Source organism: Myxine glutinosa, chromosome 1 (assembly GCF_964187855.1).
Source record: "Myxine glutinosa chromosome 1, kmMyxGlut1.1, whole genome shotgun sequence".
Classification (NCBI taxonomy): Eukaryota; Metazoa; Chordata; class Myxini; order Myxiniformes; family Myxinidae; genus Myxine; species Myxine glutinosa.
This window is the reverse complement of record NC_136261.1, coordinates 134,534,940-134,562,718: the sequence shown is the minus strand read 5'-3', so window position 1 is coordinate 134,562,718 and position 27,779 is coordinate 134,534,940. Positions and strand designations below refer to the sequence as shown.

At 43.5% G+C, this 27,779-nt stretch overlaps 1 protein-coding gene across 5 annotated transcripts in view; it reads right to left on the bottom strand.

The window, feature by feature from the left end:
* Positions 1–506: 506 nt before the first annotated feature.
* DRD4 (dopamine receptor D4) overlaps positions 507–27,779 on the bottom strand; it is a 292,964-nt gene continuing 265,691 nt past the window's right edge. For 2 of the 5 annotated variants that reach the window (XM_068118680.2, XM_068118681.2), the window contains exons 4-5: positions 12,103–12,253; positions 9,303–9,851 (exon numbers count right to left, since the gene is read on the bottom strand). In XM_068118680.2, coding sequence (XP_067974781.1) covers positions 9,652–9,851; positions 12,103–12,253 — 351 coding nt within the window. In that variant the 3' untranslated portion in view covers positions 9,303–9,651. Of the gene's footprint in view, positions 680–9,302; positions 9,852–12,102; positions 12,254–27,779 lie in introns of those variants that run through there. The other 3 variants (XM_068118677.2, XM_068118679.2, XM_068118678.2) reach the window with 3 other exon arrangements.

Below are 27,779 nucleotides of genomic sequence, written 5' to 3'. Positions count from 1 at the left end.
ATGTTTACCCCCTTTCATTTTGTTTCCTTTCATCCTGCTCTCGCTCTTCCAAAAGCTTCAACCAACCATACATACAAAAAAGGGCTTCTGAAACATAATGGCTGATGAAAAAATACATTACCGTATTACTTAAATACAACATAAAAATGCAACCATAATCTCAGCTTTGGCAACATCACAATGAAAAGCTTATGCGTGTGACCGTTGCCATGTTAGCCAGAATATTAAGGTCCCTTTGAAAATTTCATGGAAAAGAATCGTTGTTTTAATGGGTTTTTTTTCAGAGCAGATGTATCCTTTCACCAACAAAAATGTTTCTTTCAAATTATTCTTTATTAATAAGAACAGCCTTCTCTCATAACTTCATTTATTCCATTTTTTTTCAAACCTTTCAAACTTTTTTCAAAAACCTTTTCCGTTATTCCATTCAAACTGAGTACTCCCTTTTTTTTTCTTCTTTTTTTGTATACAAGATCGAGGCTCGTGTAAGAGCTAACATTAATGCCAAAAAAAACAAAACGGACACATAAGGCAAAATAAAGGAAGCGGGAGACCAGATGGGGAGAGGGGGAAGCACACAAGTACAACATTTGAGAGCAGGGACATCGGAAGATCTGTCCTCTTCAGCGCGCGTCATCCTCAGCCCCCTTCGGTGCCTGCCGATGACGTCATGCAGTGTCTGAAGATGGCATAGGAAAGGAGCGGTGTACAAAAACATTTCCATAAAAGAGTAATTATGTCTCTTCTATTTGAATTATAGACGGTGGCTTGCAAACCGAGCCTCGAGGGCAGTGTACAGAACCGTTTTTTTTTTGGAAAAAACAATAAATACAAGGCACAGGGAGGTGAAATTTGCTGCACGTGATGTAATATGCAAAGTAAAACGAGTGTTCATTTACATCCGTAGATGTCTCACAAATAAATAAAGAAGATATAAGCACACCTGATACAAGGCCAAGGCTTCAGACTTTGGCATGCAAATGAGGTTACACCATCGAATAAACTGTTCCAACCTGTCATATTTGACTGGCTTTTTACGAGTGTGTATATATATATATATTGTAACGGTTTTGAGAAGTGTAACGAATTTGAGAAGTGTAACGGTTTTTGAGAAGTGTAACAATTTTGGAGGAAGTGTAACGAATGTGAAAAGTATGGTTTTGTTATGTGTAACACCCTCGTAATGTAAATAATGGTCGCAGCCGTCCTCCTAGTTAATTCCATGAAACTTACACACAGGCCACGATATATCTTTTTAAATAGTGTATTTCCTTATTCTATGTAGGCTAAATATGTGTTTCCCACTAGATTGACTCTGCATTGTATCAAACGAAATAAGCGTAGGCCCTTTCAATTTCCCCAATCATCTCCGCTCTCCAAAGTTCCTTTCAAAAGCGGTGCGAGTGGTGTTCAATCCCGCAAGCCGCCATTGCCCATGTGCTACTCTCGGAGAAGAAAGGCGTGTCTCCACCTCGTCATAGAGGGGAGGAGTGAGCCAACCCCACTTGGCCAACCAGCACCGCGGTTAGCGACCCGGTAGGCGTGCCCTCGCAGCCGGCGGCTTGATTCCGCCCGGAGTAATAAAAGCGACTGGAAGGGACTGCTTCGGCATATGACCTGGGAGATGAGCGAAGAGGCGACATACGAGAGGAGCGGTGAGCGGTGAGATGCGAGACGCTCCAAGCCAAAGAGGAGAGGTACTCGGAGAGGAAACCAGCTTTGGAGAGACGCGCTGAAAGGAGGGAGACGGCTCCACCAGAAGGAGAGGAGCAGGTGTGCCCGAGCCAGCACGTGACGTCTACAGCATCGGCAGCGGATACGCGACGGAGGGTTTTCCCGCCAAAAACGCGAGGAATTGAGAGCTGCTGCCTCCGACCCTGCCTCCCTCTTCAGCAATCCACCTCAAGCCCTACCTGCCTGCAATATCCCCCGTGTAAGTGTGAACGTCGTCTGTCCTAATCGTTGTCCTGGGGTTAAGTAAATTGAATAGAATAAGCTAACGATGCACTGTGTGACTGCTTCTTCCATCCATTGCTGTAAATAATTTTGGTCGCTCTTTCTTTTTGCTTGTGTGTGTATAATAAATCTGTTCTTCCTCCGTACTCTGTCTTCTTCTCTTTTTCCTTCTCTTTCGGTCGCTTTAGAGGTTTCCCGATTGAATATCTGTGGTGCGATCTGATCAACGTCGGGTGGAATCGGGCCAATTGGGGATCCTGTAACGGTCGCGGTTGGACCATCCGCTTGGCCCATCATAACATCTAAAACCGTATCAGTAACAATTGGTTGTCAGGAGTTGGGATTCGGACCTGGGACTAAATTTGTTAGGCCCAAATTTTGGAACACCAATTGTGTTATCAGTAACAATTGGTGTCGAGGAGTGAGATCGGACCCGAAGCGCGCTTAACGCGCTCAAAATTACGAGCTGCCGAAATTTTGTTGTTTTATAAAACCCGAATTTTGAGATCGCGCCATGGACAATCAAGGCGATCGGATGTCGGTGGGGGAGATAGACGGGTTAGGGGTAACCCAGGACTTCGGGGAAGAAAGGGAGGAGGAGAAAAATGGCAATGTGGTTGCGGAGGTATCAGGCGCACAAAATGGCGCTCTTGCGCACGAGGTTGGGGCAGCTGCGGCCGCACCCTTGGTACTACCAACGGTGGCCCAAATGCAAGCCTTCATGGCCCAATTCATGGTGGAAATGCAGAGAGAAAACGACATTATGGAACGAATGGAAAGCAGAATGATAGGGGTAATGAGGGCCGATAGGGAGGAAAGGGAGCAGAGGGACAGAGACCGCAAGTTCGGCGAAAGGGTCCCAGGGGTGCACGACGAGGTAACGCGGGTCGAAAAGCGCTGGTTGAGCGAAGCGGAGGAAAGCGCGGGTACAATGACCGGGGTAGAAATCGCGACACGGGGTTTGGAAAAGCCGGCGACCGATGAGGTAGAGGGTGTTTTATTAAAGCCAGCGGTCGTCGAGGTGAGTAAAGAAAAAGCGGAAGTGGGCATTGAAATTGAAGAGATGACGGAGGTAGCCCGGGAATTGCAGGGAGAAATGGAAAATGTACAAAGTCCCTGCTCACATCACGATGCTGTGCTTAACCCAAATGGAAGTTTGCAGGTTTTGGTGCAGGGAGGAAGAAGAACCCCGAAGGTGAGACGTGCTGTGTATTGTGCGGGGAGATTTTGTAAGAGGATGTTTAGCGACAAAAGAATTGTCGCGCGCTTGGGATCGAGGAAGCATCCGGGCGTTGGTGAAGGGTCCCGTGTGAGTGGAAATGGCACGCGTGTGAGGAAAAAGTGTGCGTCGGCGAGTGGGTGTGTTATAAAGTGTGGGAGTGAAACCGAGTGCGAGCGAGAATGCACGTCAGGGTGTACGAAGTGTGACACGGAGAGTAAGGTGGTGGTGGAACGTGTGCGAGGAAGCACACCTGAGTTGGTGGTAGCGCGGGTGTGGGAGAGCCCATCTGAGCGCGTTAGTGGGTGGATGCCAGAGTGCACGCCCATGGTGAGTGTTACGGAGGACGTAACGGAGGAGAAGTGTGCGCAAGAGTGTGCGCGAGAGGTGTGGTGTGTAACAGGGAGAGCGTTGGTGGAATGTACGGACGGCGTTGGAACGCCGGGTTTTGTGAGGGTGAAAGGGGTAGCGTATGCTTGTAAGCATGCAAGTGAAGCATCGACGGTAACCGGGTTAGCGGTTAGGGCGACGGATAGCCGATGCGAGCACTCGGTGCGAGGGGTGCTTTGTTGGGTGCGAGGCCCGGCGCGGGTCGATGCTGCGTCGCTTCTCTTCGAAGCGTCGTTGCCGATTCGGGTTTGGCCCCGCCCCGCACGGTCGAGTCCGGGCTTTGTCGGGCGAGGCGACCGGTCCGGTTCAAGGGCGAGTGGGAGGAAGCAGAACGGTGCCCCCTCGTGGGGACGGGGTTCCGACCGGGGGGAGATTGAGCCATCGGGCCCGGGACCGCAAGGTGCCGCGCCGAGATGGTGCGTGGAATCTCGGTCCAACCAAACCACCTCCCTTGAACCGAAAGCCGGACGGATTCAACCTGCAGGCGACCAAACCACCCGAATTCATTGCTCGGCTTTACGAACCGAGTTTAATGATGTCACGGCGCACCGAGAGGATCTAATAAGTAGACGGGTGATGAGGATAGTGTTTTGGCCACGAAATTAGAAAAAGGCGAAATTTGATGATTGGTACGATGATTGGCAGAATTTTTGATTGGTTGGATTTAGGTGTGCGAAATTGATAGTAGGACCTCCCCGATGTAGTGGGATGGCAAATCCACTATCCCTCACAACGAGGTGGGGCAAATGCGCTATAGTTTATGGGGTTGATGGCAGTGAAAACTAGCCCGGGTGGGTTAGGATATATCGTGTGTAGGGATCTAGCGAAGATGACATTAGGTAACGTTAAGTTTAGTTAGTGACTGATACCTGTAGTGGGGACGCAGGTAGTTTAGTGTGGATGATAATGACGTGGGAGCGCAATAGTTTAAAGGGACGACTGGGAAGCGCAAGTTTCAGAAGGGAGTAGTTAGCTGAGATGATGCCGTGTGTTTGAGGATTGAACAGGTGTGATTGCACAGGTGTGCAACTGAACAGGTGTATGGAGCAGTGTATGAGTGAGTGATGATGATGTGTATTGTGATGACCAAATGGTCCAGGAAGAAAGGAGGGTGCAGGTGGCACCAGGTGTGAGGGCACAGGTGTGCAACAGCAGGTATGGAGAATGGTAGTGTGGAATAAATGGAGTATTGGAATGGATGGTCGTGGAGTGAGTATGGTGGAAATTGTGGAGTGGAGTGGATGGTGCGAAGGTGTGAATGGGGGAAGAGTGGACCCCCATCACGGATACCCGGGGCGGGTAGTGTAAGTGTTAGGTAGAGGGTACAGGTAAATTGTGGTTGGATATTGGCATCTGTGGTGCGGGTGAAAGAATGGTCTTTGGATGGGTGCATTAGTGTTGTGGAAATGGCTGGGCATGTAGCCTGTTAGTGTGTGTAGTTGGTTGGGCGCTCCACCACTGTGAGGATGTCGGCCAGGTGAGGCCGCAGGTGGGCTCTGGGAGCCGGTAGTTGTTGTGGATGGGGCCCGCGGATCCGGAGGACGGACCCGGGTAGCCCAGTGCCAGAGGGCACCAGTGGGGTGACAGAGCCAGGAGAGGGCCTTCCCCAGTTAGATAGGTTAGGTTGAGGAGCAGGTAAGCTCGGGTGGCAACTGCAGTGGTGGAGGTGTGCAGGTGGGTAGACCTGCTGGGAGAGCTACACGTCGCAGCCCAGAAATTGTGCGAGGGCACCGGGAGATGAATCGGGGGAGTGAGACCCCAAATTAAGAAGCACCACAGTTTGGTCAATGGGAATTGGTTTTTAGAACCCATCGTATAAGTTGGCCAATGGATTGGCAGGGAGAGACCCCGGGTAGTGTAAAGTGTGTTAAAGTCATTTAGAGGATAGTTAGGAAGAAGGATCTCCTCGCACCATCTGCATCCACTCACCTGAGGTGACAGGTACTCCGCACCATGCCATGTTTTATTATTTTTTATGATGCAAATGTTTGGATTGTGAGACGCATCATGACGTGGGTGTGACATTGTGCGTAATTCCATCTCTCCCTCCTTATGAGGATTGATGACGAATTGGGTGATGGCAAATTTTGGATAGTGGGATTGTGGAGACGAATTTGGTAGGACAAATATGGGGAAGACGTGACAGTAGTGACGAATTTGTAAATGGGTAGATTTTGTAAATATGGGGTAAGGGCAAGGGTAGTGTAGGTGACAGGGGGGTGACGTACGGTAGGGACGAGCTTTCTCACTTCGCCCTCCGTACGCATTTCGCCTTGCATTGCCTTATTGACGTGTACCCTTGTGACCTTACCCCTCGCTCAATTGTCTTCCCCCCTTCTGTCTCCCACTTGAGGACCTGTGCGCCATTGGGTGCCGAGGGGAGCGTGCGTGAGGTGGCCATTGTGCGCACGAGATTCCCAGAACCAGCATGCATTGCGTTGATGTACCACTTTATGGACCGCTGTTCTGCGGCCAAGTACCACTTGATGGACCCCAGGTTCTGGGGCAGGGCACCTCTGTTGGAGACCGGCCATAGTGGCCAGGGAATCTTGCTTGCGGACCTCGGTAAGGTGGCACCTATGCCAAACAGGTGGACCACCCTTAGTTGGCCCCTGAGGCCCTAAATAAAAACGAACACAAGTTGTGCTTTTTATATTTCCAAGTAGGCCGCATGAAGCCAGAAGACGTCGGGAAGAACATCGGCCCAGCAGAGAAAGAGAAGACCACCACCAGTTGTTTCGTTGTGTTTATTATAAACCGTGGTGACTGTGCACCGAGTGGTGCTTTTGGTGCGTTGTGGTGCTTTTGGTGCTTTGTGGTGCTTTTGGTGCTTTTGGGTGCTTTGGTGGTATTGGTACTGGTGCATCGATGCAATGCGTGCTGTCTCCTCCCTCCCAACAGGAATTTCTTTTTCTTGTTCCCTAAAAAAAAAAAACAAAAAAAAAAAAACAGGTCCTGGGTTGCGTTGTAAATAAGAAATCACGTCACTGTAAATAATGCTCCCCACCGTAAATGTATAGTTTGAGAATAATTCCGTAATTCGGTTAGCTGTGGGCTTGAGTCTGTTAGACAGGGTGCAATGCAATAGGGGGACATACTTATTTGTGTTTTAAGATTGTCACACTCAGGGTCAGGTTAATTGTAGAGGGAATTACACCTACGTGTCACACTAAGTTAAAGTTTTGTAGGCCCGAGCACGGGCCTGAAGAAAGGAGGGTGCAGTGTAACGGTTTTGAGAAGTGTAACGAATTTGAGAAGTGTAACGGTTTTTGAGAAGTGTAACAATTTTGGAGGAAGTGTAACCAATGTGAAAAGTATGGTTTTGTTATGTGTAACACCCTCGTAATGTAAATAATGGTCGCAGCCGTCCTCCTAGTTAATTCCATGAAACTTACACGCAGGCCACGATATATCTTTTTAAATAGTGTATTTCCTTATTCTATGTAGGCTAAATATGTGTTTCCCACTAGATTGACTCTGCATTGTATCAAACGAAATAAGCGTAGGCCCTTTCAATTTCCCCAATCATCTCCGCTCTCCAAAGTTCCTTTCAAAAGCGGTGCGAGTGGTGTTCAATCCCGCAAGCCGCCATTGCCCATGTGCTACTCTCGGAGAAGAAAGGCGTGTCTCCACCTCGTCATAGAGGGGAGGAGTGAGCCAACCCCACTTGGCCAACCAGCACCGCGGTTAGCGACCCGGTAGTCGTGCCCTCGCAGCCGGCGGCTTGATTCCGCCCGGAGTAATAAAAGCGACTGGAAGGGACTGCTTCGGCAGATGACCTGGGAGATGAGCGAAGAGGCGACATACGAGAGGAGCGGTGAGCGGTGAGATGCGAGACGCTCCAAGCCAAAGAGGAGAGGTACTCGGAGAGGAAACCAGCTTTGGAGAGACGCGCTGAAAGGAGGGAGACGGCTCCACCAGAAGGAGAGGAGCAGGTGTGCCCGAGCCAGCGCGTGACGTCTACAGCATCGGCAGCGGATACGCGACGGAGGGTTTTCCCGCCAAAAACGCGAGGAATTGAGAGCTGCTGCCTCCGACCCTGCCTCCCTCTCCAGCAATCCACCTCAAGCCCTACCTGCCTGCAATATCCCCCGTGTAAGTGTGAACGTCGTCTGTCCTAATCGTTGTCCTGGGGTTAAGTAAATTGAATAGAATAAGCTAACGATGCACTGTGTGACTGCTTCTTCCATCCATTGCTGTAAATAATTTTGGTCGCTCTTTCTTTTTGCTTGTGTGTGTATAATAAATCTGTTCTTCCTCCGTACTCTGTCTTCTTCTCTTTTTCCTTCTCTTTCGGTCGCTTTAGAGGTTTCCCGATTGAATATCTGTGGTGCGATCTGGTCAACGTCGGGTGGAATCGGGCCAATTGGGGATCCTGTAACGGTCGCGGTTGGACCATCCGCTCGGCCCATCATAACATCTAAAACCGCGATCTGTAACAATATATATATATATATATACAGTCACAGGAAAAAGTAAGAACACCCCATGTAAAGTTTTGACTTTTTGAACATATTTCAACATACAGCTATTTGATCTTCATTTCAACAATATTGATAGATAAAGGTGGTATAATATAACAAATATCATGAAACATTTACATTTTGTAGTCCATTGTATAATTGAAATAAACATAAATGCAAATTTCGCATGTGGAAAAAGTAAGTACACCCTTGGCTCTAATAGGTGGCATTGCCCCCTTTGGCAGAAACAACCTCAAGTAGGCGTTTCTTACCGACAGAGGTAGTTATTCATCACAGCATCTGTAGAATTTTCACCCTTTTACTCAACTCCGTTTTGCTGTTATTTGGTGGAGCAAAAGGTCAACTGAGCTTTATAGATATTTAGATGTAGAGGTGTGTAAAGATGGTAAATAACTAGTACACTTACTTTTGAAGTGTTTAGCTGGGGTATTATCCGGACCCGACTACTGACTGACAGATTGTTGTTTTGCAGGCAGGGCGCGCCGATGTACTCCCACCACAAAGTCCCTCCGATGGACGTTAAACCGGGTGGCCCTTTTGGTAGTATTAGTCGGTGAACCTTAAAGTTCTCATGGTGTTTTTCACGAAGAGTAAATGATCTCCGATACCCAAAATTAATGACAAATCCCTGCCATAATCAGCCCCAGTTGGATGTTAGGCCTGGCCATCTGGTTCGCTAAAGACTTGGGCCAAACATCTCCCTCAGATTACCTCAACAGAAGGTGGGATTAATTGGGGCCAGAATAAAAGAAACAGAAGTAACCAGTGTGGAAGAAACCAACAAAAAACAATTCAACCTGAAATCTGATGGAATATCATGTTATGGTCTTGTGGGCCCACCTGCCCTTCAGGAAATAAACTACAAGTAAAATCGTTATAAGGCAAGTTGGTCAAGCTTGCATAGTATATTTGTAAGAAATGTGAGAGTACCAATTCAAAATCTCACTGATGTAAAAGTATTGTTAACGCCTAGATGGGATTCCGTCGACCAATACAGACGGGACGAGTGAATCCCCATTCTGAGCAGCGAGAGTAATTCAATCGATTGAGTAAAATAAGTTGTACTTGGATTCTGTGGTTCTGCCCAAAGGCCGAATTCTTTACTGTTGAAGCAGTTTCTTGGCAATGGTAGATCTACTTCTGGGTATCTGGCCGACATTCTAACCCAGGCTACACAGCTACTGTGTGTACCTCTAGGTCAGCCCGAACACGTTGTACCCATTGAAAATCAAACCCAATATGCACCATGACAATATAATTACGTTTTCCTTTATTATTAATAACGCATTTGTGAGCACAAGTGAATGTGTCTTTTCGATTGTAACACCAATAAGAAATACTGTGCAAGATTGTGAGCTTTTAATGAAACAATTAACAGATCCTGAACCAAACATTTCCTGCACCAATTAATCTTTTAGCCTGTCTCTGTGAACTCAAATAAACCCCAGATTGGTCACAAACAGAAGCAATATATAGCCAGTGTTCCAAGTCTCCAAACAAAATACTGCTGGGTTTTCCTGACACAAGGCGAGAGAGAGAGAGGACTCGGACGACTGGCCTAAGGAACATGGATCTTGTGCCGATGACCTTGAAATTACGACATCAATAGAAGCAAATTATCTTTCGAAAAACGTGGCGAAACTCTGGGTTAAAGGCGGTGTAGATGAAAGGGTTCACTCCACTGTTCACATACCCAAGCCACGTAACCACACTTGTGAGGCGTGCGGAGACCAAACAGTTGGGGCACAGTGCGGCGGTCACATGCACTACAAAGAAGGGTGTCCAGCAGGCCAGGAAGACACCTGTCAGATAGGGCAGAAATAAGTTAGAAATTAAGTTCCAAATCACTGGATTTATTTGATGCAACTGAATAAACATCATCGTTTTCCATTCAACATTTAATGGTAAGCACTGCCTTCATGTTCAGTGAAGAATAACTTTTTGAAATAGAACCTTTACCACATCTCACAAAGTGAACCATGTTAAATGTCACACTGCATGGCATGAGCTTGTTCATGCAGGATCAATCGTAACTTTTTTCTATACAATTTGGAGGCTCCTCGAACAGCAGGGTGACAGACAAAATGAACTGACATTAGAACAGTGGGGAAACCCTTGTACACAATGAACAAGTGAATCAATGAAGAGATGAAGGAGAGAGGGAGAGATGAGGGGAGTAAATACTGCAACCTGCAAAAGTGAGGTTAGGAACGGTAAAGGGGGTACTAAGGATTGTGGGTAAGGATGGAGGGTGCACGCACCATCTGCTTGAAGCCCTGGAGGGAAGAGTGGGATATACAGTCACGTGAAAAAGTAACTACACCCCCATGTAAAGTTTTGACTTTTTCAACATATTTCAACATACAGCTATTTGATCTTCATTTCCACAATATTGATAGACAAAGGTGATATAATATAACAAATATCATGAAACATTTACATTTTGTAGTCCATTGTATAATTTAAATAAACATAAATGCAAATTTCGCATGTGGAAAAAGTAAGTACACCCCAACATATATCACTACTTCAAATACATAAAATTAGAATCAGGTGCACCAGCTCAGGTGCAAATGATTAGAACATCGTTAGAGAGGATCTTGGAGGAACCTGTCTTATTTAAACCTCAGACATTTCGTTTGGTTTGCTCTTTGTTGTTGAAGTGTGCGACGTCACCATGCCTAGATCAAAAGAGCTCTCTGAGGCCTTCAGAAAGAAGGTTATAGATGCCTTCGAGTCTGGGAAGGGATTTAAAAAGATCTCCAAACAATTTGAAATCAATCATTCGACTGTCCGGAAGATCATCTACAAGTGGAGAAGATTCCAAACATCTGCAAACTTGTTCAGGCCAGGCCGCCCCAGCAAGTTCAGCCCGAGAGCAGACCGCAAGATGCTGAAAGAAGTCTCTAAGAACCCCAGAATGTCATCACAGGACCTACAGGTAGCTCTTGCCACTGTTGATGTCAAAGTGCACGAGTCTACCATTAGAAAGAGGCTGCACAAATTTGATCAACATGGGAGGTGTGCCAGGAGGAAACCTTTACTATCCAGAAAGAACATCAGGGCAAGACTAAAGTTTGCCAATGAACACCTAGGCAAAGACCAGCACTTCTGGAACAATGTGCTCTGGACAGATGAGTCAAAGGTAGAGCTATTTGGCCACAGTACCAGAAGACATGTTTAGCAAAAAACCAAAGACAGCATTTGACCACAAGAACCTGATACCACCTGTAAAGCATGGTGGTGGAAATATTGTGGTTTGGGGGCAGCTTTGCTGCATCAGGGCCAGGGCAGCTCACCATCATAGAATCCACTATGAATTCTTCATTGTCCCAGAGGGTGCTTGAGGATAATGTGAGGCCATCTGTCGGAAAGTTGAAGCTCAACCGAAGGTGGACCTTGCAACATGACAATGACCCAAAACATACCAGTAAATCCACCAAGGAATGGCTGAAAAGAAAGAAATGGAGGGTTCTGGAATGGCCAAGTCAAAGCCCGGATCTAAATCCCATCGAGATGTTGTGGAGGGATTTGAAACGAGCTGTGCATGCCAGAAACCCCTCAAACATCGCACAGCTGAAAGAATTCTGCATGGAGGAGTGGGCAAAAATTTCTCCCAGTCGATGTCAGAGACTGGTAGACAGTTATAAGAAACGTCTGCTTGAGGTTGTTTCTGCCAAAGGGGGCGATACCAGCTATTAGAGCCAAGGGTGTACTTACTTTTTCCACATGCGAAATTTGCATTTATGTTTATTTAAATTATACAATGGACTACAAAATGTAAATGTTTCATGATATTTGTTGTGTTATATCACCTTTATCAATGTTGTTGAAATGAAGATCAAATAGCTGTATGTTGAAATATGTTGAAAAAGTCCAAACTTTACATGGGGTGTACTGACTTTTTCACGTGACTGTAGTACAGCTCCTGGAAAGTAGTGTGATCTACACGTGGGAGAAGTGAGGAACAAAAGGGTCGTGGTGTGCAATCATCCTGGATTTTGGAAGTTTAATGGACAAAGGCCTAGAAAGAAGAAGAAACATGGAGTATACCTTGTCTGTGGCTGGGTCTGGACGCCACCTTTGTTATATGGTCAGCCCAGCAGATGTCATGGCTGATGATGAGGCCTAGATGTTCTACAGACTGAACATCTTTCAGTGGATGACAATGGAAATAGAAAGTTGGGTTCATTTGACAATCCTTCTGGAGCGACAGGGTGAGACTGACATGTTCCAGGATAGAAAAACATGTTCCATTTATCAGAGCAGTATCTATCATTTCCAGCTCAACAGAGTAACACAGCTGCCGCCTGCCTATCAGCAAGATGGGGGTGCTGTACGGTAAAGTGTGGAGTCGGCCATATTGATCACCCATCTACCAAACAGTGCAGGGTCAAATAAATTGATTTAGCCAGAAACATTTTCATTATTCACATTGATAATGCTTGATAATAATAAATGATAATGATTGATAATAATTGATTAATTGATAATAATTGAATAATTGATTGATAATTATTGATAATATTAACAATTGCATTGATAATAATTGATAATGCAAATCAATCACCTCCCGTTGATTGGAAAATTGGAAAAATTGAAAAATTGGGGGAAAAAAATTGAAAAACAATATAGCCTAGTTTACTTTAGGGGGTCCCAGGATTACCCACCCAAAATTTCATTGCGATAGGTTCAGCCATTTTTGTGGTACCTGGGAACAGACAGACAGACAGACATTTGGTGAATTATAGTAAGACTAGCAGAAGTACCCGGATTTGCCGGGCGGGGAAGGGGGGAGGGGGAACGGAGGGGTGGAAGGGGAGGGGAGGGAAGGGGAGGGGAGGGGGGCATTACAAAGCAAGCGTGAACTATGTTCCACGTGGCTTGGTAACAAATCAAAAGATGCTACTGATTGGTTGTGTGTGGCGAGGTGCAGCGTGAATAGCTCTTGGCAAATAATGTCAATAAATACTCGCTGGACCTATTTTACTGCGGTCTCAGCCTTCGCTCTTCTTATAATTTCATTATTTCAAAATAACAAATTTTGAGCTACAAACAATGCCGACAAAAGGTGGCCCTGGGTTCCATGGGCTTGCCAGCATTTACATAGTGGTGAAAATAAAGTGAGAAAGAAAATTAAATGGTCCCGTGTCCAAAGGAAGCGGATCAGTTTTGCATTTTTAATATGAAATAGTCAAAGCCTACAAATGAACAAAACCCTTTATAATTACCCTTTAGAACCCTTAGAATTACTCTTTCTTTAGAATGACCCTTTAGAACCCATTAGAATTACCCTTTAGAACCCATTATAATTACCCTTTAGAGCCTTCTAGAATTACACTTTAGAACCCTTTAGAATTACCTTTTAGAGCCTTCTAGAATTACACTTTAGAACCCTTTAGAATTACCTTTTAGAGCCTTCTAGAATTACATTTTAGAACCCTTTAGAATTACCCTTTAGAGCCTTCTAGAATTACACTTTAGAACCCTTTAGAATTACCCTTTAGAGCCTTCTAGAATTACCCTTTAGAACCCTTTAGAATTACCCTTTGGAGCCTTCTAGAATTACCCTTTAGAACCCTTTAGAATTACCCTTTAGAGCCTTCTAGAATTACCCTTTAGAACCCTTTAGAATTACCCTTTAGAGCATTCTAGAATTACACTTTAGAACCCTTTAGAATGACCCTTTAGAGCCTTCTAGAATTACACTTTAGAACCCTTTAGAATGACCTTTAGAGCCTTCTAGAATTACCCTTTAGAACCCTTTAGAATGACCCTTTAGAGCCTTCTAGAATTACCCTTTAGAATTACCCTTTAGAGCCTTCTAGAATGACCTTTTAGAACCCTTTAGAATTACCCTTTAGAGCCTTCTAGAATTACCCTTTCGAACCCTTTAGAATTATCCTTTAGAACCTTCTAGAATTACCCTTTAGAACCCATTAGAATGACCCTTTAGAGCCTTCTAGAATTACCCTTTAGAATTACCCTTTAGAGCCTTCTAGAATTACACTTTAGAACCCTTTAGAATTACCCTTTAGAGCCTTCTAGAATTACCCTTTAGAACCCTTTAGAATTACCCTTTGGAGCCTTCTAGAATTACCCTTTAGAACCCTTTAGAATTACCCTTTAGAGCCTTCTATAATTACCCTTTAGAACCCTTTAGAATTACCCTTTAGAGCCTTCTAGAATTACACTTTAGAAGCCTTTAGAATGACACTTTAGAGCCTTCTAGTATTACCCTTTAGAACCCTTTAGAATTACCCTTTAGAGCCTTCTAGAATTACCCTTTAGAACCCTTTAGAATTACCCTTTAGAGCCTTCTAGAATTACACTTTAGAACCCTTTAGAATGACACTTTAGAGCCTTCTAGAATTACCCTTTAGAACCCTTTAGAATTACCCTTTAGAGCCTTCTAGAATTACCCTTTAGAACCCTTTAGAATTACCCTTTAGAGCCTTCTAGAATTACACTTTAGAACCATTTAGAATGACCCTTTAGAGCCTTCTAGAATTACACTTTAGAACCCTTTAGAATGACCCTTTAGAGCCTTCTAGAATTACCCTTTAGAACCCTTTAGAATGACCCTTTAGAGCCTTCTAGAATTACCCTTTAGAATGACCCTTTAGAGCCTTCTAGAATTACCTTTTAGAACCCTTTAGAATTACCCTTTAGAGCCTTCTAGAATTACCCTTTAGAACCCTTTAGAATTATCCTTTAGAACCTTCTAGAATTACCCTTTAGAACCCATTAGAATGACCCTTTAGAGCCTTCTAGAATTACCCTTTAGAACACTTTAGAATTACCCTTTAGAGCCTTCTAGAATTACCCTTTAGAACCCTTTAGAATTACCCTTTAGAGCCTTCTAGAATTACACTTTAGAACCCTTTAGAATTACCCTTTAGAGCCTTCTAGAATTACCCTTTAGAACCCTTTAGAATTACCCTTTGGAGCCTTCTAGAATTACCCTTTAGAACCCTTTAGAATTACCCTTTAGAGCCTTCTATAATTACCCTTTAGAACCCTTTAGAATTACCCTTTAGAGCCTTCTAGAATTACACTTTAGAACCCTTTAGAATGACACTTTAGAGCCTTCTAGAATTACCCTTTAGAACCCTTTAGAATTACCCTTTAGAGCCTTCTAGAATTACACTTTAGAACCCTTTAGAATGACACTTTAGAGCCTTCTCGAATTACCCTTTAGAATGGCCCTTTAGAGCCTTCTAGAATTACCCTTTAGAACCCTTTAGAATTACCTTTTAGAGCCTTCTAGAATTACACTTTAGAACCCTTTAGAATGGCCCTTTAGAGCCTTCTAGAATTACCCTTTAGAACCCTTTAGAATTACCTTTTAGAGCCTTCTAGAATTACACTTTAGAACCCTTTAGAATTACCCTTTAGAGCCTTCTAGATTTACCCCTTAGAACCCCTTAGAATTACCCTTTAGAGCCTTCTAGAATTACACTTTAGAACCCTTTAGAATTACCTTTAGAGCCTTCTAGAATTACCTTTTAGAACCCTTTAGAATGACCCTTTAGAACCTTCTAGAATTACCCTTTAGAACCCTTTAGAATTACCCTTTAGAGCCTTCCAGAATTACCCTTTAGAACCCTTTAGAATTACCCTTTAGAGCCTTCTAGAATTACCCTTTAGAACCCTTTAGAATTACACTTTAGAGCCTTCTAGAATTACCCTTTAGAACCCTTTAGAATTACCGTTTAGAGCCTTCTATAATTACCCTTTGGAACCCTTTAGAATTACCCTTTAGAGCCTTCTAGAATTATCCTTTAGAACCCTTTAGAATTACCCTTTAGAGCCTTCCAGAATTACCCTTTAGAACCCTTTAGAATTACCCTTTAGAGCCTTCTAGAATTACCCTTTAGAACCCTTTAGAATTACACTTTAGAGCCTTCTAGAATTACCCTTTAGAACCCTTTAGAATTACCGTTTAGAGCCTTCTAGAATTACCCTTTGGAACCCTTTAGAATTACCCTTTAGAGCCTTCTAGAATTATCCTTTAGAACCCTTTAGAATTACCCTTTAGAGCCCTCTAGAATTACCATTTAGAACCCTTTATAATTATTCCTTAGGGCCCTCTAGAATTACCCCTTAGAACCCCTTAGAATTACCCTTTAGAGCCTTCTAGAATTACACTTTAGAACCCTTTAGAATTACCTTTAGAGCCTTCTAGAATTACCCTTTAGAACCCTTTAGAATGACCCTTTAGAACCTTCTAGAATTACCCTTTAGAACCCTTTAGAATTACCCTTTAGAGCCCTCTAGAATTACCATTTAGAACCCTTTATAATTATTCCTTAGGGCCCTCTAGAATTACCCTTTAGAGCCCTCTAGAATTACCCTTTAGAACCCTTTATAATTATTCCTTAGGGCCCTCTAGAATTAAACACGATGGGTTTGAAAAGTTCTTCATTTTTGATGGACGGATGGAAGGAAGGACATAGCCAAATATTAAAGTGGCTTCACCGCCTAAAAATATCACAAACAAGGGTACAACAAAGTAAGTGTTGTTTTGGTCAAAAAGACAAAAGCTCAGAAAGTTCAACGTTTCAACAGCAGATAATGACCTTCATCAGGGCGAATACATGGCATGTGTGTTCACATATTAAACACCCTCCTGGAAAGGCACAGCGGCATAGACTCACAGTGGATCATAGGATTCAGATAGGCCCACTGTTTATACATTTGGGTACATTTAACTTCCTCAGCTAATGCTTTACTTTGCAGTTGTTGTCTCCCACTCTTCCCTCCGGTGCTTCAGGAAGGTGGTGCTCCACCGTCTCATATCATTCCCTATCCTTACACAAAATATTTCCAAAGGCTTACAAGGAACTTCAATGCTGGATGAGGCCATAAGGCCTGTCAACCCTGCCTGTGCAATCGTGCCAACATCTTTTTACTCTCCCATCCCCACTATTTACGTATACCTAGCCAACTCGATTTTACATCTGTCCACTCTAATGTCACTACCCTTGCAAGGAAACTATTCAATGCATTCACCACTCTGAGTGAAGCACTCCGCCCTCACTACCTTCTTATCTCCTCATTTTTATTCTTCAACTGTGGCCACTTGTCCTGTCAGTGTCCAGTAGGTGAAAGACTCTTCTAGAATTATTTTGTTTTACCCTTCATTATGTTAAACATCTTTATCAGATGTCCTCGCAATCACCTCCTTTCTAATGTGAATATTTAGTACCCCGATTAACCTTTCCTAACCCAAGACTTACTCTTACTTGCTTATTGTGTCCAACTACTGGCCCCACTGAAAATCCATAACCTCATTCACATTGCTCTTCAATGAGCCTCGACGTTGTGGAGAATGTGGAGGAAAGGAGAAAAAAAGGGAAAGGATAGGATACGTGAAGGAGCGAGAAGTGGATTATATGAGCCAAACAGATTAAGATGTGGGAGAGAGAGAGAGAGAGAGAGAGAGAGAGAGAGAGAGAGAGAGAGAGAGATAGAGATAGAGATAGAGATAGAGATAGAGATAGAGATAGATAGATAGATAGATATGAAAGCATGTTTCTGGGGGCTGTCGGTGCCATGTCCCATTCAATCTGTGTTCATGCATGCAGTGTTTGGACATCTGTGTTCGGCCAAGGGTGTTTTGCAAGCTCCGTGTTTGTTGCGCATGCCGTCATGATATGGATCCATGCGGGTGAACGGCGGACATCACATCTAAGCCAACCAGATCAGCCTGTTTAAACCTTAGCGATCAATGGAGGCCTAAAGCCTCCGAGAGAGAGAGAAGAGAAGAGAAGAGAAGAGAAGAGGTTGGAGGAACAAAATCTCTCCATTTTCCAATGTAACATGCCGCTGCTCTTTAAGCCTCAATTCCTTTTAGGTTTTACTCATCTGGCAAACATTGGGATTAAAAGTTTTTCCATTTCCTCTTTTGAAAAGTGATCTCATCTCCAAGTTACCTTGAAATTATATAACCACCTAAACAGTTTTTATGCTTGCTGACATTCCCATGTTGACAATTACATTTATGATAATGAAAACTTTCTGTGGCTGTTGATGTTAACAATACTCATTAGATATCCCACTGTTATTTCATATGAAGCGTACAAAGACGGATGAACTACAACTTTCCTTTTTGTGCGTTATATTTTTACTCAATTTCAAATGGAAAGGAAATTTTCTGCCAAGCACAACATACTGTTGCGGATATAGCTCTCAGGGGTTAATAAGATGTTTAAAGTAGCATAGTTATTCCAATATTGAGTGTCTAGATGTCGTAAAGTCTTTAAATTTAATTGTAGATTCATTCATTCATTCATCATTCATTGTGGATATGTCGCTAATTCATAAAGCAAGAAATGGTGAAACCCATGCCAGTGTGTGTCTAAAATTAGATTACATCCAATTTGACATTTATGTCATGTTCTGCCCTGTATTGTTCCTGTTAAATGTGCTTTAGAGGTGTTCGAATTACTTCCGCAGACCAAAGTTTAGGCGGGAATGCCAGGCCCAGCCATGCCAGGCCTCTGATGTCATCGGCTCAGCCTGGTTAGGGTTCATGTGGACCGTCAGCCAATAGCGAGCGACCGAGGAAGGGCGAAGTGTGTCACATTTGAAGTAGGAGGCAGAACTAAAATGGCATATGTAGCGGGCGGAAGTAGAGGAGATCGATTTGAGGAGAGGCCAATTTTACACCTAGTGGGTACACGTGCCGGGTGACGTCCCACCTCTCGATCGGCCACGTCTTGCTTGCCGATGCCAAGCCTGCCCTACAAGAGCTGTGACTCCTCCCTCTCCTTGCAATCATGGACCTGGACATTGCTGCTATCACTACAATATCGGGTTTGGCCCTGGTGAACCAGGTTTTCGCCCTGTGTCTGAGGGCTTAAGTCATAGTTTACTTTAAGGACTTGTTTCAGTCGATGGTCTGTTCGTGGGCGCATATTGGTCTTGGGATTAATTATGGGGGTTATTGATTTTATGGAATTGCGATCGCTGTTTTTATGCATACGTGATTATTGCTTACACACACACGCCGATACATTTGTTGAATCGGCTTGGTCTTGGCTTATCCTGCTTGGTCACGATGGTGCCATCTGGTGGGTAGGGGAAAATCTGTTCGAGGTAGAGATTGGCCGCGGATGTGAACTGCTAAGAGTTCGGCAACACGTGGACACTGGTTTGTCGGCCAGACGATAAGACCCGTCCCATGTTTACCTTGGCGCTTCACTCGCCCAGCACAGAGATTCCAATTGGCACGGTAACACGACTTTGGGCATGAGACCCAACCGGGAATCTCCGAGGTGGGTGGCTGATGTTGTTGCTACGCGACTCATCAGATTTGACTCATCGCGACTCATCGGTCCGACCAGTAGACTGTTACAATAGTTTTTCACGTTATTTGACAATAGCTGGTTTATTAATCAATATCTTAGAATTACAATGCAGTGATCTATTCTCTCATTGCTCCATATGATATCGCATCCTTTTGACAGCAATTAATTAACACTAGGGCATGCACGTACTATATATATATCTAAAATTATATCCCCCCCCTCTATTTACATGAAATGGTTTGGTCCAAAGCGAACGGCTTGCGAGTACGGTGACAATCCCCCCCCTCTATTTACATGAAATGGTTTGGTCCAAAGCGAACGGCTTGCGAGTACGGTGACAATCCCCCCCCCCCTCTATTTACATGAAATGGTTTGGTCCAAAGCGAACGGCTTGCGAGTACGGTGACAATCCCCCCCCTCTATTTACATGAAATGGTTTGGTCCAAAGCGAACGGCTTGTGGAGTTTGGTAAAGAAATCGCCATAGCTCGGTAACTACTTGTCCGATTAATATGAAACCTTGAAAAGGCACATCCTCAGGTCCCCAGCAATATACCTGGCAAGTTTCAAGTATATCGGACCCGTGGTTGTCGAGAAACAGCGGTCACAGACAAACACACAGACATACACACACACACACACACACACACACACACACACAGAGATTACTGGCATTATAGATAGATGAAAACACACTGCCATTCATGTAAAAACTGTGTCCTTTAAATAATGTATATCCTAGTTGCGTGCTAACTTTGATTGGTGTAGCAAAAACACTTGCATCGTTTCAATCTTCCACAACCACAATTTACCCCACTCACATCCTCCACAATCCTCCATTCCTTATGCCATGCCCATGAATATGAGGTCAGTGCATGTACACCTCCCATTTCAGAATGGAAACTTCCATTTCCCTTTCAATTTGAGAAAAAAAGGTTTGGCCCAGGCTGATATCCAGCAATTCTCACAAATGTCTAATCTTTACAAGTTCAGCTCTAAATTCCCTCTCTCTCTCACTTAACAACACTAATTGCAGTGAAAGTGTCGGCAATGAAAAATCCATGGAATTTACAAGGACAGAATGTCTCAACAATCAGTGCAAGAAATAAAGCAATGTTGTTTCAAAGGTTCGTTTTTATCTTGGATTATTTGTCATTCAAACATTATGTAGTGGTCATATTGCAGAATACTGAGATTGCATGAGATGCATTTATTGTTCAGCATTCAATCTAACAACAAATGTTCTTAGAAAGACAGCTTTTTAGATACTAGTACACCCGCTCACTACGGGAGGGGCAGAAAGGGTCATTCCTCTTTGGGGTATATAGATTACAGTCGATCTATGGTCGGGTCTCAAAAACATTGGGTGTGTGTTCATTTACCAAGTTTCTTGTGCAGAGATCGCCAAGTGGTTTAAGCATTCGAGCAAGCACTCCATTCAAAACCCTTAATGAACGGCTGGCTTGGCAAGCACGAGCTAGCTGCTTGGTAAATGAGCACAACCCGGGCTTCCTCCTTTTCAGTTTTGTATCAAATAGCAGGAGCGAGTTTCAAAAGTTCGCTACGAAAAATGCCATGGTAGTGGCAGAAAGGGCCATGTTATTAACCCAACATTTTTTTCTTTTTTCTTTGTATACAAGATCGAGGCTCATGTAAGAGCTAAAATTTGTGGGTTATATAGAGTACAGTAGATCTTTGCTAAGTTCTGTAAGTCAACCTTACTTCACGGCTGTCGGGATTCCTCCAAATTCGCTAACTATAGGAGCGGAAAAAGGGTCATTTCTCTTTGGGGTATGTAGGTTACAGTCGATCTATGGTCGGATCTCAAGAACATTGGGTGTGTGTTCATTTAACAAGTTTCTTGGGGAGAGATCGCCAAGTGGTTTAAGCATTTGAGCAAGCACTCCATTCAAAACCGTTAAGGAACGGCTGGCTTGGCAAGCGCTAGCTAGCTGCTCGGCAAAGGAGCACAACCTGAGCTTCTCCCTTTCAGTGTCGTATCAAACAGCAGGAGTGAGTTTCAAAAGTTTGCTACGAAAAATGCCATGGTAGCGGCAGAAAGGGCCATGTTATTAACCCAACATTTGTGGGTTATATAGAGTAAAGTAGATCTTTGCTCAGTTCTGTAAGTAAACCTTCCTTCGCGGATGTTGGGATTCCTCCAAATTTCTTAATTTAGTGTTATAAAGAGCCTTAGCGACTGTTTAAAAAGCTAAGCATTCGTGTTTGTGGTTTATAATACTTTTACTTCCTGTAGAAGCCGTTGCTCCCACGGAAACGCCATTATAACTATAAGCTATTTATACACGTTATCGCTGCAGGAAAAACGCCTTGGAGAAGTGGGACATTATTAGTATTAATATTGTTTTGTAATAACATTAGCAATATGCGATTATCATTAATTTTGTAATTAAAGCATCTTTGGAAAAAGGCCACGATAAATCTTCTTCTTTGAACAAACGCCACGATAAGCTACTAGTACCCTACTGCAAAGCCGCAATGAGCCGGCGAAGCCAAAGCCTCTAGCCACTATTTCACCCATCACTATGGCATCAGTAGGTTAGGTAGTTGGTACTAGGTCGGTGTAGTAGGTACCGTACCTAGTTCAAAATGACACCATTTGTATTCTGGATGAGATTAAAATTTATAAAACTTCCTTCTTGATTAGTTCGGTGAATTCCGTCTCAACTTCGGATATTTCCTGCCGTGAAAAACTATCACCTACGGCCGCGAGATTTCTAAAAAATAATTCTTCGTCAATTTTAGAATATTTGACGCCGTTTTCAGCCTCCGAAACACGTAATAAGCTTTTTTGAAATGTTTTTTCAAATACTCGAATCTCATTGGTTCTGGTGTTTGGTGACGATTTTCGTTGAAGATAACCAGGGCCCATGTGGGCCCGGGGAACGAGGTTGGTCTTAAAGTATTTTAATTACAAATTAGAGGTGCATAACATTGTGAATCAAACAAAGACGGTGAAACAAACTCCTATTGAACTTTTTCACAATTGTTTCCGCATCCGCAAGATGGCGGCCTCCATGAGGCGATTTGGTGCGTCAAAGCTTCGAAATTCTCAAGGGATCCAGCAAAATCTGGCTTTTCAACATAATACGTACGCGTTCATTCACAACACCGGCTTCGCCGGCTCATATAACATTGATATACACCTCAACATGCAACGCCATTGACGGCAATGGTGGGGAAAAGCCGCTCTGGGGAAAAAACCCCCTTGGGGAGGGAGGCAAATGAATGCGCTTGGCAACAAATGGATGGCAAATGGAGGCAACCTTCATTATGTAACCCTTCGTCATCCTGTCAAGTTTGGTTGAGATTGGATAAGTAACGACGGAATGTATTGGCGTCAAAAATTCATCAGACAGACAGACAGACACCAAATGGCGTATTTTAGTATGATGACGATGATTGTCTTAGAAATAATTACCCATTTAGATGGAATGGAAGATAATGTTCATGAGAAGGTCATCTAAAATATTTTCAAGATGCATGTTGAGAGAATCAACAATATTTTGTCTTTCAAATGGACTGGTAATGACAGCAAAATAAAACTGGAAAGAGCAATCAGAGCTTGCAGACCCTTGTCAAAACTGGTTTTTATGCCTCTGCCGACAAAGTCGCCAGACGCATTATGTTTTTGGGTTGTCTGTCTGTCCGTACGTCTGTCCGTCCAAGCTAAACCTCGTTTTTCTCAGCAATCATATGTCCGATTTAGACAAAACTTTCAGGGTAGGAGTGACACCCATGCATAATCTTTTTATGATAATCGTGACGTCATAGGTCACGATGTATGGCAGTCATCCTGGATTACAAGCAAGTAATAAAAAAAGTATTTCTCGGAAACCGCTGAATGGAAAAATTTGTACCTTGGCACATTGTCAAGTACTCCTAATGGGGAACAAAAGCATGATAATGATGACATCATCGGTGAAGTGGTATACCAGCCAAAAATGTTTTAATCGAATTCCTTATCCTAAAAATCTTTAATTGCATGCACATGATCTATGACCCATTTGTATTGAAATATTAAATTTATGACATCATAGGTCACATGGTTTGGCAGCCATTTTGGATTGAATGGAAAATATTAAATATGTCTATGAAACCGCTCACCATATCGATGCGAAATTTTGCAAATATCATCTAACAGCACTGTTGCATATAGTTTGAAAATGATAATGTCATAGGTCACATGGTTTGGCATCCATCTTGGATAGAAAAACGAACCTTATCCGATCAACACCAAACTTCACAAACGTGATCCACTACCCATACATATGCAGAGTGATGCATCTACCCGTTGTGGGACTATGTGGAGGCATATTGGTGACACAGTTGCATTGTTCTCGTTTGTGATGTATTTTGTGTAGCAGATAAATGGAAGGCTTTACTAAATTTAAGTTGTTGGTTGAAAACGAAAGGTACAAGTCAGGAGACGACGATGGTTCACGAGCGAGTGGTATTCAATGACAAAGGACGGACTATAACCGAAACAGGCCCGGACTGGGGGGTCGGGGGCCCACGTGGCAGGTGTCGGCCCCCGGCATGCGGTGTGCATGCCTATTTACAAAGGGCCTCAATGCGCTGCGTGCGCAGGTCTTTATGAGCCAGCTGTACGTAATTGTGTGTGGTGCTGGCCTGGAAATGTCAAAACGAAGGTTACTGACCTTGAAATGAGATAGAAAATAATGTATAATCAGTTATGAGGTTAGTTAGCTACACAATACCGAAAATTTGGTTCGATTCCGACAACTTTGAAAATTTGACCTTTGTGACCTCCAAAGGTCAAAGGTCGAAGATTCTGAAATTTGTTGGAAAACTTGTATTTCATAATGTATGTGATAATATAAGATCATGTACGACATTTCACCCTATCAGGAAGCAAACAATGTAATAAAACCATCAAAAATCGCCTTTTCTAAATTTCGTGACCTTGGGGCGAAAATGAAAAATCAAGCTCCGTGGGGCTAGACACATGACATTGGCCTAACCAAATACCGAAACCCCTGTCAGATTCCACCAAACCCCTCGGAGAAGATGTAGCTTGAACTCGATTACCCACTGAAAAGACATCTTTTTCGGGCGTGGCTTCACCCACAATGGGCACAATCGCCCCCTCTCGGCAGGACACAACTAGATCATGATATCAACCTCCCACCCAAGTTTCATCAAGATCGGATGATATCATCGAGTAGTTATGCTGCGGACAGACAGACAGACAGACAGACACACACCCATGACGAATATAGTGGTCACTGTTTGATAACTCGTGAACCAATAAGTGGCCTATAGGGCAAAAGTCAGGTTGCGTAAAATTCCCGTATCCTTTAAGTTTGAGGATTTTTGTCGAAGCCGTTGCTATGTTAGGCAACCAATCACATTGGAGATAGGAATAGGTGTCTGAAAGCAAGAACATGTCATGAACACGTGGATGCTCAATAACGCTTGTTATATGTTGCATGGCTGGGGAACACGTGCTTCCGGATGAAGGAAGAATAAAATGATTCTTGTGTATAATTCATTCGATTCTCATTGAGCATTTTATTGTGAATGTGTAATGTGTGCAGTAAATATTTGGAAACTTTCTGCGAATGGTGAAAGTGTGAAATTATGAAAGTGAAATATGGGTGCGAAACTCCATGTAAAATATTCTGGATATCATGAAAGAGTGAAGATGTTATCAGGGTCACATGTCGCAGCTCAGAGCGTGTTTTCCAAAGTACAATCATAACTCAATTGTGGAAGTAATGTTTAATTAACCTCTGACGTCATGCTGTGATAATCGTCGTCTTCATGACCAATTTCCATTTTTTGGAAAGTCAAAGGTTGGTGTTTCAGGGAGGGGGGGGGGGGGGGGTAAGGAGGGATGCTCCCTTGAGTTTATGGAAGGTTTTAAGGAAAAAGCAACCATCTTTAAATTAAGGATGTCCATAAGGGGAAACTTAAGGGAATATTTAAGTACGTCCTCAAATCTTTCTTTAAGGATGCTTATTCATTAATGATGCTTAGGATCTTTGCTTATTCGGGTTCTTTCTGATGACTCCAATGCAGTATTTGGTTTTCTGCTTCATTACGATTGTACCATATTCTGATGTCTGTGTGGATTCGGCTTCCCCGCTGATGGACCTCTGTAGCTTGTAACTGTTGCTGCGTTTTTACCTGAAATACTGAAATATATCTATCTGGGTTCTTCCCAACATCTTTCTCGGGCTTGGAGCGAGGGCTAGGACTTATGGCTAGGAGTTAGGGCTAGGAGCTAGGGCTAGGAGTTCGGGCTAGGGGTTAGGGCTAGGAGCTAGGGCTAGGAGTTAGGGATCTTTGTTCCTTTCACATTTCTTTATACTTTTTCACATTTCTCCTTATTCATTCTAATTCTTTCTTGTTATTTCTTTCTCTCTTTCTTCATCTGTCTGTCCAAGGAAAAGTGAATTCTTGCAGAGATTTTTCTGGAAGGTTCACTTGACTGCGCCTGGATGGGTTTGAGGGTTGTGGAGTAGCGGCTGAAACCAAAATCCTATCCAGGTTCCTCCTGATGACTCCAATGTAGTATTTGGTTTTCCATTTCATTATGTAACCGAGCCAAAGAGCTGAAAAAGTGTAGAGGTAGAAAGGTCTAAATGTCGAAATAGTGTAAAAGTCTAAAGGGGTCTAAAGGGTCTTGAGTGCCTAAAGGGTCTTAAAATATCTAAGGGGTCCAAATGATGTAATTTAAGGTGTAAACTCCAAAGGGTCTGAATTGTCTTTATGGGTCGTAAAGGTTCTAAGGGATCTAAACGGTGTGAAGGTATAAAGAGGTTTAAAGTGTCGAACGTATCTTTAAAAGTCTATTGAAGGGTCTAAAGCTAAGGGGTCTGGAGTGTATAAGGGGATCTAAATGTCTTAAAATGAATGGTCCAATAATACATAATTAAAAGCCATACTCAGTTCCAACAGTATACAATTAATAGACTAACTCACATTTCAATGGTACTTAATAAATAGACAAACTCGTGTTCCAATGAAACATAATTACCTTCGCAAAAGCGGAAGGTTATGTTTTGATCACTGTGTATTTATTTGTATGTCTGTGTGTGTGTGTGTGTGTATGTTATTCGCATAACTCAAAAAGTATTCAACCGATTCGCATGAAATTTGGTGGGATGATAGGTTATTATCCGGGAACCATTTGATTAGATTTTGGAATCGATAGGGTCAAAGGTCAAGGTCAAGGTCATGAAAAGGTCAAAATCGTCTTTTTACCATAGCGCGGTCAATTTGTGTCCAATTTGTATGAAACTAATGCCAAAATGCTTTGCTACACAGATCTTGTAGTCTTTTATTTTGGCAACAAAAGTAGCTGCGGCGAAGGTATGCGCTCTACCGAGTGCCCGTTCTAGTTAATAGATGTAGTACTCATGTTCCAACAGGACATAATTAATAGCTGTACTCATGTACCATCATTAACACGTTCCATCTATATAATAATACTGTAAGGACTCGACTTTGTTATCCCTTTTACGCTGCACCCAGTGACCCGATGCCCACGGCACTAATGGATTTACGATCTACGAACCGCGCTCTTTGTTTATCACGTACAGACATACTCGAAAAATCTGAATTAGCCGACGTTGGGGCCCAAAAGCATCCGATTAACTGCCGATACGACGCCATCTTACGACGCCATCGTATTGGCGTCTGCTGGGCGAAGGCGAAGCGAGCCGTCCGCTGATTGGACAGTCGAGTGGTGTGAACATGGGTGGTGTGAACCAAATGGTCTTTTTATTCCCTTGAACATTTTAAATTAGGATATATAAGGAAACGTCTTTATCATCATTTTAATAAAGTTAAATGGAGTGACGTTGCGATACTCGGGGTGCGTTGCATAAATCCTCGTAACTCAGAGAGGTGTAGCAGGTGGCGAGACGTAAGGAAGCTTAAAGATAACGAGCTGAAAACAGACGAACGATATGTCAATCTCTTTCTACACCAAACGGAAATAAAAGTATGAGAGCGGGAAGGCATGGCCTAAGCACTTCGAGCAGAGAGGACTGATTGGACTTAACTTAAAGAGAAAAAATTGGAGCTTAACGGAAGAAGAAGATCCCATGAGCGCTTCCCTATGCCATCCATAATGGTACACTATCCATACACCACATCCTCCCTTCCGTGGATGTTCCACGGGTTTCGGCTAGTCTATATAATAATAGCGTAAGGACTCGACTTTGTTAGCCCTTTTACGCCGCACCCAGTGACCCGATGCCCACGGCACTATTGGATTTACGATCTACGAACCGCGCTCTTTGTTTATCACGTACAGACATACTCGAAAAATCTGAATTAGCCGACGTTGGGGCCAAAAAGCATCCGATTAACTGCCGATATGACGCCATCTTACGACGTCATCGTATTGGCGTCTGCTGGG